This window comes from Pongo pygmaeus, chromosome 16 (genome assembly GCF_028885625.2).
Source record: "Pongo pygmaeus isolate AG05252 chromosome 16, NHGRI_mPonPyg2-v2.0_pri, whole genome shotgun sequence".
NCBI classification, from domain to species: Eukaryota; Metazoa; Chordata; class Mammalia; order Primates; family Hominidae; genus Pongo; species Pongo pygmaeus.
The window spans coordinates 73229889-73244472 of NC_072389.2; the positions used below are offsets into that span (position 1 = coordinate 73229889).

Genomic DNA, 14584 nt, shown 5'->3' on the forward strand with positions numbered 1-14584 from the left:
TGGAGATGGCAAGTGTAGCAGGGACCAGATAAAGAAATTGGGTTTGAGAATTTTGTGAATCCCCTTGACATGACTGGGGCTAATCTGAGGTTGGAAGTCATTGCATTTTAAGGTCTCTGCCCATGAGGACAGTTGGCACATGCCTCTGAGGGGTTCCCTGCCACCCTTTATGAATTTGGCTTGGTATATCACAGGGCATTTTCTAGACTGCTGGGGAGGAATTGTCATGATCAAATGGACTAATGCCTAAGAGAGCACTTTGAAAAATATAAGGTGGTAAACAAGAGCTAGGTAATATTAGTATTATTTATATTTCCAGAAAGTTCTTTAGGGATTTACCTATGTAACTCTGAAAATATATGACCATGTCTCACACCAGGTAGGACTAAAATGAATTATTTTTCTGATCCCACAAGAGCCTTCCTTTACAGTCTTTCTTTTTTGAGTTATAATTTATCATTCACAATCACCATATAATATATAGAATTATATACAAAATCTTGTCATTTTTAGTTCAATTACTGGGGACCATGATTCCCTTACAAATTTTAAATAATCAATTTAGCCCCCAGAAACAGAATTGAAAGTTAATGAACTTGGTGTTCAGTCTGGCTTTCATGTGGCAGGTTTGCTATTATCTCTCCCTCTTAAGCTCTGCAGTCCACTAGGCCTTCCATTTCTCTCCCTTTGCTTTTATTGATGCAGTCTGCTACTTTATGGAATCATAGGATTTCAGCGTGTGAAGAGATCTTACAATGATCTAGTCCAATTCTTAGATTACAGATGAGGAAATAGGAATCCACAGCCATTAAATGACTCACTCATGATTACCAGATATTCAGCAACAGGGCCAGACTGTCTCCTACTCACAGTGCAGTGGTCTTTTTACTCTAGAGGGATGGTGGGGGAGAAAGTGAGATAAGGCATCCAGAGATTGTGAGTCTAAATGGCCATCCCTATTTTACACACATATCCACTGAAGTACTGCCTCCAACTGGTGTGTCTGCAGAGATGAAAATTACTGTCCCAGGATGCTCTGTGCCTGCCAGGTAATTGCTGACTGGCTATATGGATCCCTGGGGGGAGAATGGTCCTCAACAGCAGTAGTAGCAGCAGCAACAGACAAAGACATCAACTTTTATTATACTCCAGTGTTTTACTCATCACCATTCAGTATGGAAAACTTGGGTAGACTTGGGGATAGGGGCTCATTGGCTTCCAAGTTAAAAAGGGGACAGACCTGGCCGAGCTTTGTTTGAGCATAGATTACTTTTTAGATGTTTAACAGTTATGGATTAATGCCTGGGAGGTTTGGGAATTCTTCCTCAACTAAAATGTTAATGATGCTAAGAACCCAACCCTCTTCAGTGCCAATAAAACAGACGAGCTAAGTTCATTGAAAAATCAATGAGTTGCCTAAAAGGAGCAAAGAGCTGATTCGATTTAGGGCTGGAGATTGCCAGGACACACCAGGTGGAAAGAGGGTCCCAGAGACCACTAAGGAGCCAGGAAAGGAGGCAGTTGTCTGTTTATGCACAGAGCCAAGGTGTCATCTCCAAGGAATTTTGGGAAACCAAGGCAGCCATTTGGAACCAAGTGTGGACTGTTAGGCTGCACACATCAATGTCTGCAGATGGTGACCACCACGAGGAGAAGGAAAGAACAGCTTGGGGAATAGAATAGTCTTTTTTTTTTTTTTTTTTTTTTGAGACAGAGTCTCACTTGTCACCCAGGCTGGAGTGGAGTGGCATGATCTTGGCTCACTGCAACCTCTGCCTCCCAGGTTCAAGTGATTCTCCTGCCTCAGCCTCCCGAGTAGCTGGGATTATAGGAGTGCACCGTCATACCCAGCTAATTTTTGTATTTTTAATAGAGATGAGATTTCGCCATGTTGGCCAGGCTAGTCTCGAACTCCTGACCTCAGGTGACCTGCCTGCCTCAGCCTCCCAAAGTACTGGGATTACAGGCGTGAGCCACTGCACTCGGCCTAGAATAGTCTTATGAGAGAAGAAGCTATTGGCCTACAGGTTCAGAGGAGGAGAGACCAAAGGGGTAATGAAGCTTGTCTTGTTTTGTTTTCTGTTCAGAAACAAGTTGCAGAGAGCACTCTTCTGGGCATAAGGCATGAGGAGACCTGGACTCTAGGCCTAGTTGGTAAAATCCTTTAAACAAAAGAAAGTTCCTGGCCAAAGGCTTCCTTCCAGGCCCTGCTCTTTGGAAAGCCCTATGCCTTCTTGGTAGCCAGGCAGCTGGAAACACTCAGTGATTCAGGGTAGAGGGCATAGGAGGCAGCAAATGACACGCCGGACAAGTGACAAATTAAGTCACTGACAGTATATGATTTCTACCCAAACATACACACAGAGCTAACCTGAGTTCTGGTCTTGGCTTTTCTTATTAGTTGCTTGACCTTCTTTCTTTTTGGACTTCACCCTCCTCACCTGGAAAATGCTGGAAATGCCCTAGGTTAGTGATTTACAGAATTGTGGGTAGACAGTGCATAGAGGAGATGGGGATCCACCCACACACATATGTACACACAACCACAAGAGCAGCTCTGCTTCTATTTGGTAATTTTTAAATGCATCTAAGTAATATCTTATTTGAACTAAGAGTTATTTGGTAAACAGAGTCTGAAAAATGCTGGACAGGATACTTCTACGGTCTGCTTTCACCTTGGATGAGCAGCTTCCTTCTCCTGTCCACACCTTCAGCCCTCTTGCTCATCACCATCTCCCCCCGATTACTTCCTTGGAGTTTACTGAAACCTGATTGTACCTATATCAAAATATGGGAGGTGTGAAGTAAAACTCTGAATCAAATATCAAACATTGGAGCCAGGTGTGCTGGCTCAAACCTGTAATCCTAGCACTTTGGGAGCCCAAGGCAGGAGAATCACGTGAGCCCAGGAGTTTGAGACCAGCTTGGGCAACACAGGGAGACCCCGTCTCTACAAAAAATTTAAAAACCAACTAGGTGTGGTGGCACATGCCTATAGTCCCAGCTATTCAGGAGGCTGAGGAGAGAGGATCACTTGTGCCCAGGAGGTCCAGACTATAATGAGCCATGATCGTGCCACTGCATTCCAGCCTGGGCAACAGAGTGAGACCCTGTCTCAAAAAAAAAAAAAAAAAAAAGATAAAGTAAGTCAAACTTTATCCAGTTCATTCTTGATCCATGACTTATTTTGTTTAAATCTATTTTGAATTTCATTTACAGTCAAGCCAGTAAGACACGTTAATTCACAAGATTGTGTGTGACTATATATATATATATATATATTTTTTTTTTTTTTTTTTTTTTTGAGATGGAGTCTCACTCTGTCACCCAGGCTGGAGTGCAGTGGCACAATCTCGGTTCACTGCAACCTCCTCCTCCCAGGTTCAAGCAATTCTCCTTCCTCAGCCGCCCTAGTAGCTGGGATTGCAGGCACATGCCACCACACCTGGCTAATTTTTGTATTTTTAGTAGAGATGGGGTTTCGCCATATTGGGCAGGCTGATCTCGAACTCCTGACCTCAGGTGATCCACCCACCTCGGCCACCCAAAGTGCTAGGATTACAGGCGTGAGCCACTGCACCTGGCCAATTTTAAGATTCTTTCCCTCCTTATCCCATATGAACCATGTATTGGCTGCAATTATAACTGATCTCAAAATCTCAGTAGGCCACATCCAAAGATATCATGGTAAAAAAATGTTCAGTGATATGTGGAACCAAAACTAATGCAGCAACCTTTCTTACAATGCCTAGAAACATTACCATGTAGTAGGGAGCTTTAGGGGTTGGAAGGATGGGGGGAAGCTGTCTTAGAAATCTATAGAGCCCTGAGGGAAGAAATAAAAACTCCAGAGACTTGTATTTTGTCCAAATACTGAGTGACTTTTAGAGGACAGTCCAAGCCCTGTGCTTAATTAAATCTTAGCCCTGCTACTAGGTTTCAGGAACCTTTAATAAGTCACTCATTTCTGTGGGCCAGCAATTGTATTCTATTCATCTTTTGGGTCCTAGAGTCTAGTATAGCGCCTGGCATAGCATAAGGACTTAATAAACATATATGAAATCGATAAAGTAATTATGTAGCCCAAGTTTACTTTTTACATGTTGGCAAAGCAAATTTTGCAATCAGAGGGAACCAAGAACACAAATCCTGAGGCTCTAAATCAATTGTTTTGGCCCCTTACTTTTCTTCCATGTCCCATCCTCCCACTCTATCCAGCCAGCATGAATACCTGAGCATAACCTTCTGAGGATATGTGACAACGTGTCTTCACATGGACACACACCTGTAGTCCCAGCTACTCAGGAGGCGGAGGTGGGAGGATCACTTGAGTCCAGGGAGGTCAAGGCTGCAGTGAGCTATGATTGCACCACTGCACCCCATCTTGAGCAATAGAGTGAGAACCTGTCTCAAAAAAACAAAAAAAAAATGTTTCCTTTTCAGTCTCAGATTTCTTTTTCAGTATATAAAAAAGATTTATATACTTCTTTCAGTAAGATTTATATACTTCTCGGTTTTCTCTCATTTGAGCCAACTGTGTGATAAGGCTATCAGAAATGTGAATGCATGGCCTGGCGTGGTGGCTCATGCCTATAATCCCAGCACTTTGGGAGGCTGAGATAGGCAGATCGCTTGAGGCCAAGAGTTCAAGACCAGCCTGGCCAACATGATGAAACCCCTTCTCTACTAAAAATACAAAAATTAGCCAGACATGGTGGCATGCATCTGTAATCTCAGGTACTCAGGAGGCTGAGGTAGGAGAATTGCTTGAACCCGGAAGGTGGAGGTTGCAGTGAGCTGAGATCGCGCCACTGCCCTCCAGCCTGGGTGACAAAGTGAGACTCCGTCTCAAAAAAAAAAAAAAAAGTGAATGCACTTTTAGCCTCCTTGAGTCTTGGCTGTCTGCTGTATCAGGTCCAAAACATAGTGATCGAAGCCCGTCAATCTGAGGTCTGTGTTCAGGTGTGGGTGTCATACTTTATGAGGAACATACACATATGGAAACAAATTCAGAGAAAGGTGACTGTGGTGGTGGAGAATGGGAAATCATGCCTGGGTTCTTCAGGCAGCTTTCATGTCCAGGTAACAGAAAACTCAACTCAAAGGAGCCCTAACCACAAGGGGAAATAACTGGACTGCATGACTGTAAAGCCTAGTCTTGCTTGTTGGTTTTAGCTGGGACTTGACTCAGCAATTCATATTCAGTTCTCTCCTTAGTAGGCTTCTTCCTTCACAGACCAAGAATGGTTATTGGGGTTTCTGGAGCAACCCACTTCCTGTCTGAGAGGGGAACAGCAGGTCTCTTTTCCTCAGAAGCAACCAAAGGCCTTAGACTGCAGTTTCATTGGACCAGTTCAACTCCCTGTGCCCAGGGGATTTAGATGTTGCTGACTAATTTAGGCCTGAACCACCTACCATAGCCTAGAGCTAGGGGTGAAGTCATCTTCCCATGGAACACATGGGCTTCTTGGAGGTGGGGGAGTGTTGTTGGAGTATCCTTAGTAATAAAGGGGAGAAGGATAGAGGGCAACCAAAATACCAACTGATCATAAGGAGAAAACAGGGATGTTCATTCAAGAAAGACAACATTGTGGAGACATGACCGCTATCTTCAAATATGTGAAGAGCTGTCATTAAACTTATGTGCCATAGCTCCAGATCATGGGCACATCTTACAGAAAGACATACTTCTTGAATTCAAAATAAGAAGGAACTTTCTTTTTTTTTTTTTTTTTTTTTTTTTGAGAGGGAGTCTCGCTTTGTCGCCCAGGCTGGAGTGCAGTGGCGCGATCTCAGCTCACTGCAAGCTCCGCCTCCCAGGTTCATGCCATTCTCCTGCCTCAGCCTCCCGAGCAGCTGGGACTACAGGTGCCTGCCACCATGCCCGGCTAATTTTTTGTATCTTTAGTAGAGACGGGGTTTTACCGTGTTAGCCAGGATGGTCATGATCTGACCTTGTGATCCGCCCGCCTCAGCTTCCCAAAGTGCTGGGATTACAGGCATGAGCCACCGTGCCCAGCCAAGAAAGAACTTTGTTAACAGTTTAATCTGCCCAAAAGAGAATCATTGGAATCTCATCATTGGAAGTCTTGTAGCAAAGACAGAATACCTATATGTTTGGAATATTATAAAGTGAATTTCTACATTAGGCAAAGAATTGTGGTAGGTGACTTCCAACATCATGTAGAGGATTTAAGCTAAGAGAGGTGCAAACTAAATGAAAGCTTTGGAAAAACCCTCTCAGACATTTTGAAACATTAAAATGTTGCTATAGCAGATTTATTTCACCATAAAGAGTAGAGTAGTCTAAAGGACTGTTCTCAGAAAAAGCAACACCTCCTTCCCCCAGCTGCCCCTTTCCCATGTCTCCACACACAATTAATATTCTTAAACTGGATTCTGAAATAAGGCCACCCTTCTTTTGGGACAAAGAAAGGAGAAAAGTTTGATATGGCAAATGTCTAAAATCTTCAAAACTTAGGTACTTAATGGACTCTGTGGACAGACCTCATACCATCAGGAAAAAGATTTTATAATTCACATTAATCATTTTAAATTACAATTCTAAGCCCCTGCTTTCCTTGCAAAATTCAAGTCTAAACATTAAAATGTGCAATTACCAAGAGGAAGATTTGCTATGGCTCTTATACACCTATGTGGGGTGGGACATGAGCTATGTCAATTTTAAATACACAAAGGATAAAACAGTATGAACTGGCAGCCAGGTCCTTTTTTTTCCTGCTCACTGACTGGCAGACCCAGCGAATGAATAATGTTTCGCTGTACCTCAATGCTCCAGCTGTTGTATTTTGTGTGAAAATGCATTGTCCTTGATAGGAAGCAGTGAGAGCCAAGTAAACTAATTTATGGCTGTGATGATTTTCTGACTGGTCCCATCAGAGCTGTGCCCTCCTGTAGGCACCTTAAAGCCTTTCTGTCCCATCTAGCTGCTTACTAAATTCAGGGATATGTAGTTTTTGCTTTTCAAAACTGGTCACTTCTGAATACAGCACCCCAGCTGGAGTCTGAGATTTGCACCAGAAAGAAGGTGCCAGTGAGTAGATCTTAGAATGTGAGAATCATTGGTTCTTTCTTATAACCTATTGAGTAGCTGCCTGCTAAATCTTCTTGTGACTTTTTTAGGTCCTGTGAAAATATGCTAATAGACCCACAGACATGATAAGAACTTGAGCAAGGACAGAGGCTGATAAACAGAGGAGATAGGATTGCACAAGTGAATTATACGTGTTCACCTGAAATTATTGGAAGTAGTATATATTATCCATTTATTTTGTTTCTTAATGCATTTAGTATCTTCACATATCCGTTTGCCAAAAGTCCCATTTGTAGTTAGCCAGAGTAAATTTCATTCTCTTCCTTTATTTAAAAGTCATTTGTTTGGGAACTCTTTAAGTTAGTGGTACTAGGCAATGTATATAAAGCTTATCATGTAAGAGTGGTTTTGTTTTTCTCATTGAAGGCTTTTTGAGATATGGACACTTTGTTTTTGCAAGTTATAATGGACTGGAGGTTGTATGTCCCTAAGTTTTAATATCCAGCACAGTGCCAGATAAAATTAGATTGATTGCTGGCACCTACCCTTGGGTAGGAAAAATAAACATGGCTCCTGAATGGGAAGCTCTGGCTCCAAGGAATCTTTGGGCTTCTCTAGCTTATTCCTTCACTTTGTAGATGAGAACTCTAAGCCCCACTGAAGGGAGGGGGCTTCTGGGGACCATGGGCATCTCACTAGAATCCCAGGGGTCTTTCTCACTCCAAAGTTTATGCATTTTCCTCACAGTGGACAGCCTCCTAACCCAGCTGTCAGGGTCAGGCCAGGCACTAACTATGACTTTGGGCGCTGCTCCCCTCTGAGCCTCAGCTTCCCTAAAGCAAAGTGAATAGATTGAACTAGATCATCTCTGGGGTTCCTTCCTTTCATAAATATTTTAAATCATAATTCTTCATTTAGAATATGAATGTCTCAGTTTCCCATAATCCCTGTTTATATTTAGCCAGGGTTATAGCTTAATGCATCTGATTTGAAAAGAGAGTCCTTGCAAAATAGCCACAGCTCCTAAAATTTGAAGTTTTAAAAAAAAGAATAAAGAGCTCAACATTGAAAGCTAGAATGTGATGCCAGTAGCACAACAAATGAAAATGCTATTCTTTAAAAATTCCAACCATATGATTTAATTTTATATTTCTTCTTTCTATTTAAGAGAAAATAATACAAGCTTGAAAAGCAGTAAATATGTAAAGAGAAAATTTGTCAACTGATATTGGCAGATCTGACCTAGGTCACACATAAATCTTCCAGACAAGAGCTGCAAGGCAAGCCATAATTTCAGAGAGTAAAAGAGAAAATGAAAACTATAGCTGGTGTCTTCTCTAAGTTACATAGGTAGATTATTTTAGTTTTCTGATTGTGCCTCTGAATATAATGTAAAAGGGGCTGGTAACAAGATCTGTTTTACCACTTATGTAAAAAGCTCCTCTACAGAGAGCAAAGCATAAAGTGAGACTTCCAAAATTGCTTTTTATCACCAGAGCCATTGGCTAAATAGTTGAGGCCCCACAAGCAAACTTTTACATTGGCAATTTCCTTTCTAGCATCATTTTTCACAGTCATAAGTCGTGTTATAAGAGTTTTCTAATTGCTAACTGGATGGTCCTTATAAGGAAATATATGATAAATGTTACTATAATAATACCAAGACCTAACTGGTACTTGTGGCTGCCTTTTATGAAGTCATTCTTCCCCATTTAAACACATAAGCATCTGTCTTACATCAGAATGAGATGTAACTATCCCCTGTTAGTGTGGTTTTAAATCTTGAATCTAACAGCTAATGAAAGAAAAAAAAAAATCTATGCCCAGAAAAGGGAAGAGGTTCATCTATCAAAATGCAACTAGTTCTAGAGACTGATTAACAAAGTGTGTGACTGGAACAATTATTGTTCTCTCATTGTCCCAAAGTACTAGTTAGACATAGAAGACACTCAACACATGCAAAATGTATAAGCAGGAATGAGGGCTTGGACAAGTTAGTTATAAACAGCGTGTCATATGTTGTGAGGTGCAGGCAGTACATCAGCCCTAACAATATTATTGCGTTCCTCTGAACTCTGCTCTCACAGCTAAGCATTTGGAAGGCAGACCCAGAATAAAGATAGGCATTCACAAAGCCAACATTTTATATTGAGGACCCTTGGTTCCACTTTTAATGTGCTATAAAACTAGGGGCTTCACTTTTTCGTGAACTGTGTGCAAAAGCAGAGGCAATGACTGCAGCTTGACTGTTTGGATCTGTTTTATGGTTGCTGTGCCTATACATTAATGTGATCTTGAAAAAGGTAAACAACAAAGAGTTTAGCAGTGAAAAACATGCCTAATATAAATACAGCCGAGTACATGGCAGTTCAGAATTTTAAAAATATGACTGTGGCATTAAATTTTCTGGTGGAATTAACAGAGGAACAGAATACAGCCTTTACGGCAATATATCTGAGACAGAAAAAAGAGATAATACATCTAACTCTATGGTCTATGTGGCATTCATATAAAGAAAAGAACAGTAGCTTTATTTAATTGAGAAAATGAATCAATTACAATGATGTTGCATCATCAAATTCTTGTGAAATAGAAGATATAAGTCACTGCATTGTGTAACTGTTAAAAAGTAATTGAGTATCTTAAGCATTTTGAATCCATTTCAGGTACTGGCAGTGCTACCTTAATACAAAATTTATGAAGATGGTTTCATATAATATGTTGCTATCAAGACTGTGTAATAAAACCTGATAACGTCTCTCTTTAAAAACCTGGGCAAAACGGTATAGTTATAAGATTATAAAAAAAGACTTCGATATAGCTGTTTTTCTCTTTCTTTTAGTGAAGAGCAAGCATAAATAGTACAATTTTAAGTTGACTTAGACTAAGCTTTTAACCTGCAAAATAGGGCAAACTAGAGACTTTCTTTAAGACCTCAGTTCATGAGGAAGTTTCCTCCCCTCAGTTAATCTGATTCACACAACTCATATGTTACTGGGGACAGTGTTTCATAATCCATTTCTGAATTCATTTCAAAACCTCTCACTTAGAATATTTGCTGCATGTTCTCCTCAGAGAATGTTGTCATCCCCCTGACTCTTGGAAATTTGTGAAGCACATTCTGTTTGATGTCAGAAATGGATTTCTGATTCTTCGTTCATTACAAATAACTCTGCTATTGAAGTAGATATATCTTACTAGGAATGTAGGGGTGGGGGGAGTATCAGTGTGTGCTTGAAAAAAAAATAAAAGCAAACTCCATAGATATCTCATGTCATAGGAGGGGTTATCCAGGCTTTTCAGTATTTTTGTAAAGGTAGTGTGGCTTGTTACTGAAATTCTTAACCACTTCGGGGTGGTGGTTACAGCTCCACCTTCCCTTGTAGTGTAAATCTTTACCTGCAGAATCTCGTCTGGAAGTGCTCATGGACTGGAGAAACCAGAAGAAGCAGTAATTCAGGACAACATCAAGCAGGGACTATCAACATAGACTAAGCCAGTCAACCTGGGACAGAGGTTTCTGAAAGTAGTGATTGGGAGGAAGTGATGAAAAGCCAATAAGAGCAATGAGTGGGCACCGTGTTCATTTGACAAATACATGGGAAAACACTTTTTAAAACACTCAGGCAGTAGGAGGAAGGGTGTGCTGATCAGCCACATGGATGCAAAAGAAATGCATAAACGTAGCTGCAGCTCTTGAGAAACTCACAGTCTAGGTGAGAGGAACCAACATGTCACGATGGATAATTTATCAACAATACCATACCAAGTATAAATGTATACAAATCCAGTTGTTTTCAAATAACTCTATGATCATAGGCAGGTGTAATACAGATGCTGGAAGGAAAGGAGCTCTGGAGGAGCCCCAGCACCATCACACCCTGGCCCTGAGGCCTCAGGCCCGGACACTGTCCTCTGGTAGGCCCAGCTTTCCCATCATAGAATAAAGATGATCATCCCTGCTAACCTCAGGGTGGTTGTGCAGATCAAATGAGTTTGTATATGGGAAATAATTTTTTAAAACACCTTTAAAAACATATAAGGGATTATTACTAGTTTCCCTGTATTTTACCAGCTGGTTGGAGCCCAGTTATCTCAGAAAACAGTTGACCCATCAGTATTTGTTCCTGAAAAGTTCTCTGTTAGAAAATGTAGTACCTGGAGTTTAATTTTCATTGAGTTTATAATAACTGTAAGCTTTATTTTTCCTGGACGGGGAGGCATTGAAGTGTTTAGTACTTTAATGACTAAGTGGATGTTTTATTAATTTTTATGTCACGTTTTAGTAGCTTTCTAAGAAATGCAGTTTATCAGTGTTAAATGTGTGAGCAGCCTGCCTTCAGAATGTTGATCAGAAACGCACTCTTACTGGACTCCGCTTTTATTCCCGAAAAATCAGTGTAAAACTTCCACGAATTTGATTTTCCCAGAGAGCACTGCTGCCCTGGAAACAGGCAGAAGGAACTTTGGAAAAGGTGGAGTCGTTACCCCACTTCTAAGTTAGATGCAAATACTTCAACCACATAATTAAAGTTTTCCTCACAAAATAGGGGATTGTGAGCAGACACTGGCAGGAATCCAAAATTCTAATTTCTGACTATGATTTAATTTCAATTTTAAATAAATCGGTTTTTAATTTAAAAAGAGTGAGCTTCATAACATTAGCAATGATTGCAACATTAAGCCCAGTGTTCACAATCTAGCAATATAAAACATTATTTATATCTGAATCGTAAACAGCCTTTTGAAATGGATTATGGTTTTTCTCCCTATTCTAATACAACCTGGAGGGTACTAAAAAGTGTTGTGTGAAATTAACATTCTGCTGACTTTCGCCTATAAATGAGAAGCGAGCTATTAACATTTGTGTATTTTCATTATGTAAATTGTGTTAACACATGCCCACAAATTGCCACCAGCAATGCAATAATTTTCTCTCAGTGATCATAATGTGTCCAAGTGAGTCATTTTGATTATGACATGCTAATTACATATTGCCTTTTTTCAGATTCAGAAAAACCAGGGATCTTTAATGGTAAGCTTTATGAGTTCAGAAAAAAATTCACTTTTCTTTTTCCTGATGGCTGCTTCCTTTGCATGCTTGAATGCCTTGTTTTAAACTTAGCAAATTGCATTTTGAAGAAAATGCAAACCTTTAACTGCCTGTATTAGATTAGGTACCATTAGAAATAATAGAACATCCTGAGCATCAATGTTTTTATAAGAGTTTGCTGTTGTTGATTAATCTTGCTATATTTTATTGCATTAATGATTTTTTCTTTCCACTCCACTGTAAAGATATTGCATAGAGGCTAATACTTTTTCCTCTCTTCTTTTCCATTGCAGCCTCTCCAGCTTCTGCAGTGCATTGTTGATGAGGTGAGGCATCGTCTTATGTGCTTTCACTCCTAAAGTCATTCCTAATGGTGTGGAAAGCTTATATTTTGTTTCCTAATGAAGCACAATGCCCAACATCCTTGGAGCAAGTTGTGTTGTATGGCTCTGAGCTGTGTTACGTGAACTGGCCTTGTCCTGAATCCCACTCTTCTGATTCTGGCCAAGAAACCCTGCAAAAACAGACTGTCCCGCAGGCTGGTCCTCAGGGGCATCAGATGCCCTAAAAACAAAACACAATAATATTAATTGACCCTCTCCCTGGCCAGATGGGGATGGAGCTGGAAATTAAAATGGTATCATTTTTTTCTGCAACAGTTATTTAAAGTCATTCAGTAGGCAAGGGTCAGAGTTGAAGAGCAAGCATAAGGCTGGATGAAATTTGCCTGCCTTGAGTTATTTACCCAAAGCATATCAGAGTGATAAAAGGGCTCAAAAACTCTAGGTCAACAGTTCAGCTTTAATTTCCTAATTAGGCATTTTTCTCAGAATATGTCCCTAACATCTTGTGTGTTCTAGTAGCTGGAAACCTGTATTCTCACATTTTAATTGAGCTTACTTCTGATCATCCTTATCCATTGAGTTCCACTGTTCCTTTGCCTTCATGGTGCTAATCTACCTGCCTTTCTCTCTCAATCAACTTTGTCTACTTCTTATTCTGACTTTAAATTCCTTTTCTGTAAACCATCAATCTTATAATACACAAGGCTTTCAAGAAACATTAACATTTTCTTTAAAAACTGAGCTTTTTAGGGCTTGGGTTTGCCTACTAGCAATGTTTATTTTTTAAACTTTAATTTTATAATATTTAAAACACTTGTAATTAGAGAGGGAAGGCAATAAATGATTCAGATAGGAAAGTTTGAAAGAAAAAAATCGTAATTCATAATTATTCCTCTCAATTAAACATCTGCATAACCAGTTATGAGATTTGGGAGAAAAAATAAAGATCCTCCTAGGAAAAAAACAAACACACACATACATATCACAATAATAGTAAGAGTGGGGCTCTAACATCCTTAATGGTTGCATCAGTCAGTCCATATATCCCCTGCAAGCCATAAACCATGTTGATGTAAAAATGAAGGCATCGTCCTGAAACAAATGGAGGCTCCATTATCTCAAATATCAGACAGACCTCCTGGATCTAATAGCTTATCAATATCCTCTGTTATCTTAGATTCCAAAAGCCTACTATCCCCATCAGAATCCTCCCAACTTAACTGGTTTTCCTGAGGTCCCCCTCCAGTTTTGCTTGAGGAAGTGTCTGGGGAAACTTGCCTACCCAGTTTCGTGCACAGCCTTCTGTGTTTCCTGGGCTCTACCGTTGGTCTGCCAGGCTCCTAGGCATCAGAACATCCAGGTAAAGGCATTCCTCACCAATACTATGTGTGTTTCTGGACAGCTCATTGAATGTTTTCTGCATCAAATAGATATTTTCATTCCTTATTTAAAGTAACAGTTATTGCTATTCAATTTAAAATATCTTACTTGTTTAATTTGGGCAAAATCATGAGACTTTTGAAATCACCATGAGGAGATGTTCTATTTAAGGGATGAAGATTGATGAAGAACAATAATGTGTAACTTAAATGATATATTTTTCTTCATAGCATTTCTTTCTTAGTCAAGAGAAAAATGTAACTTAGACATATATTCCTGTTTACTCTAAAACCATCTTCCTTGTGGAAACTTGGGAAATGAACATTGCCTTTACTAAAACCAGGTTGATCTTGGAACTGAGCTGATATTCTGCAATAAAAGTATTAGGAAAGGATTGGCCAGATGACCTGCCTTAGACAAGATGAATCATAGCATCTCGGAAAGGAATGATTGGTGGGGTCCTGTACTTACTGCGCTTGTCCTATGTGTCTGTCAGAGTTCTCATTGCTGTGATGCAGTGTTCCTCATAGGGTGGACCAAGGACTGATTGCATCAGAATTACCTAAGGCTTTTGTTGTAATGCAAACTCCTGGGCCCAGATCATTGAATTAGACTTTCTAGGGGTCGTGCCTAGAATCTACTAGTTTCTCAGGTAACTCTCTGCACATTAAAGTTTGAAAACCACTTCTCAAACTTCCCTAACTGCTTGCCAGGGCTAAGTCTTCCCCTTTAGTTCCCACAGGGCAATTAGCT

The 14584-nt window shown here is 40.2% G+C and overlaps 1 protein-coding gene across 7 annotated transcripts in view; it reads left to right on the forward strand.

Moving 5' to 3' along the window:
• MAP2K5 (mitogen-activated protein kinase kinase 5) overlaps window positions 1-14584 on the forward strand; it is a 260525-nt gene that overhangs the window by 189298 nt on the left and 56643 nt on the right. For all 7 annotated transcript variants that reach the window (XM_054451151.2, XM_054451149.2, XM_063652330.1 and 4 more), the window contains 2 exons: window positions 12063-12089; window positions 12401-12433. In XM_054451151.2, coding sequence (XP_054307126.1) covers window positions 12063-12089; window positions 12401-12433 — 60 coding nt within the window. The remainder of the gene's footprint in view (window positions 1-12062; window positions 12090-12400; window positions 12434-14584) is intronic.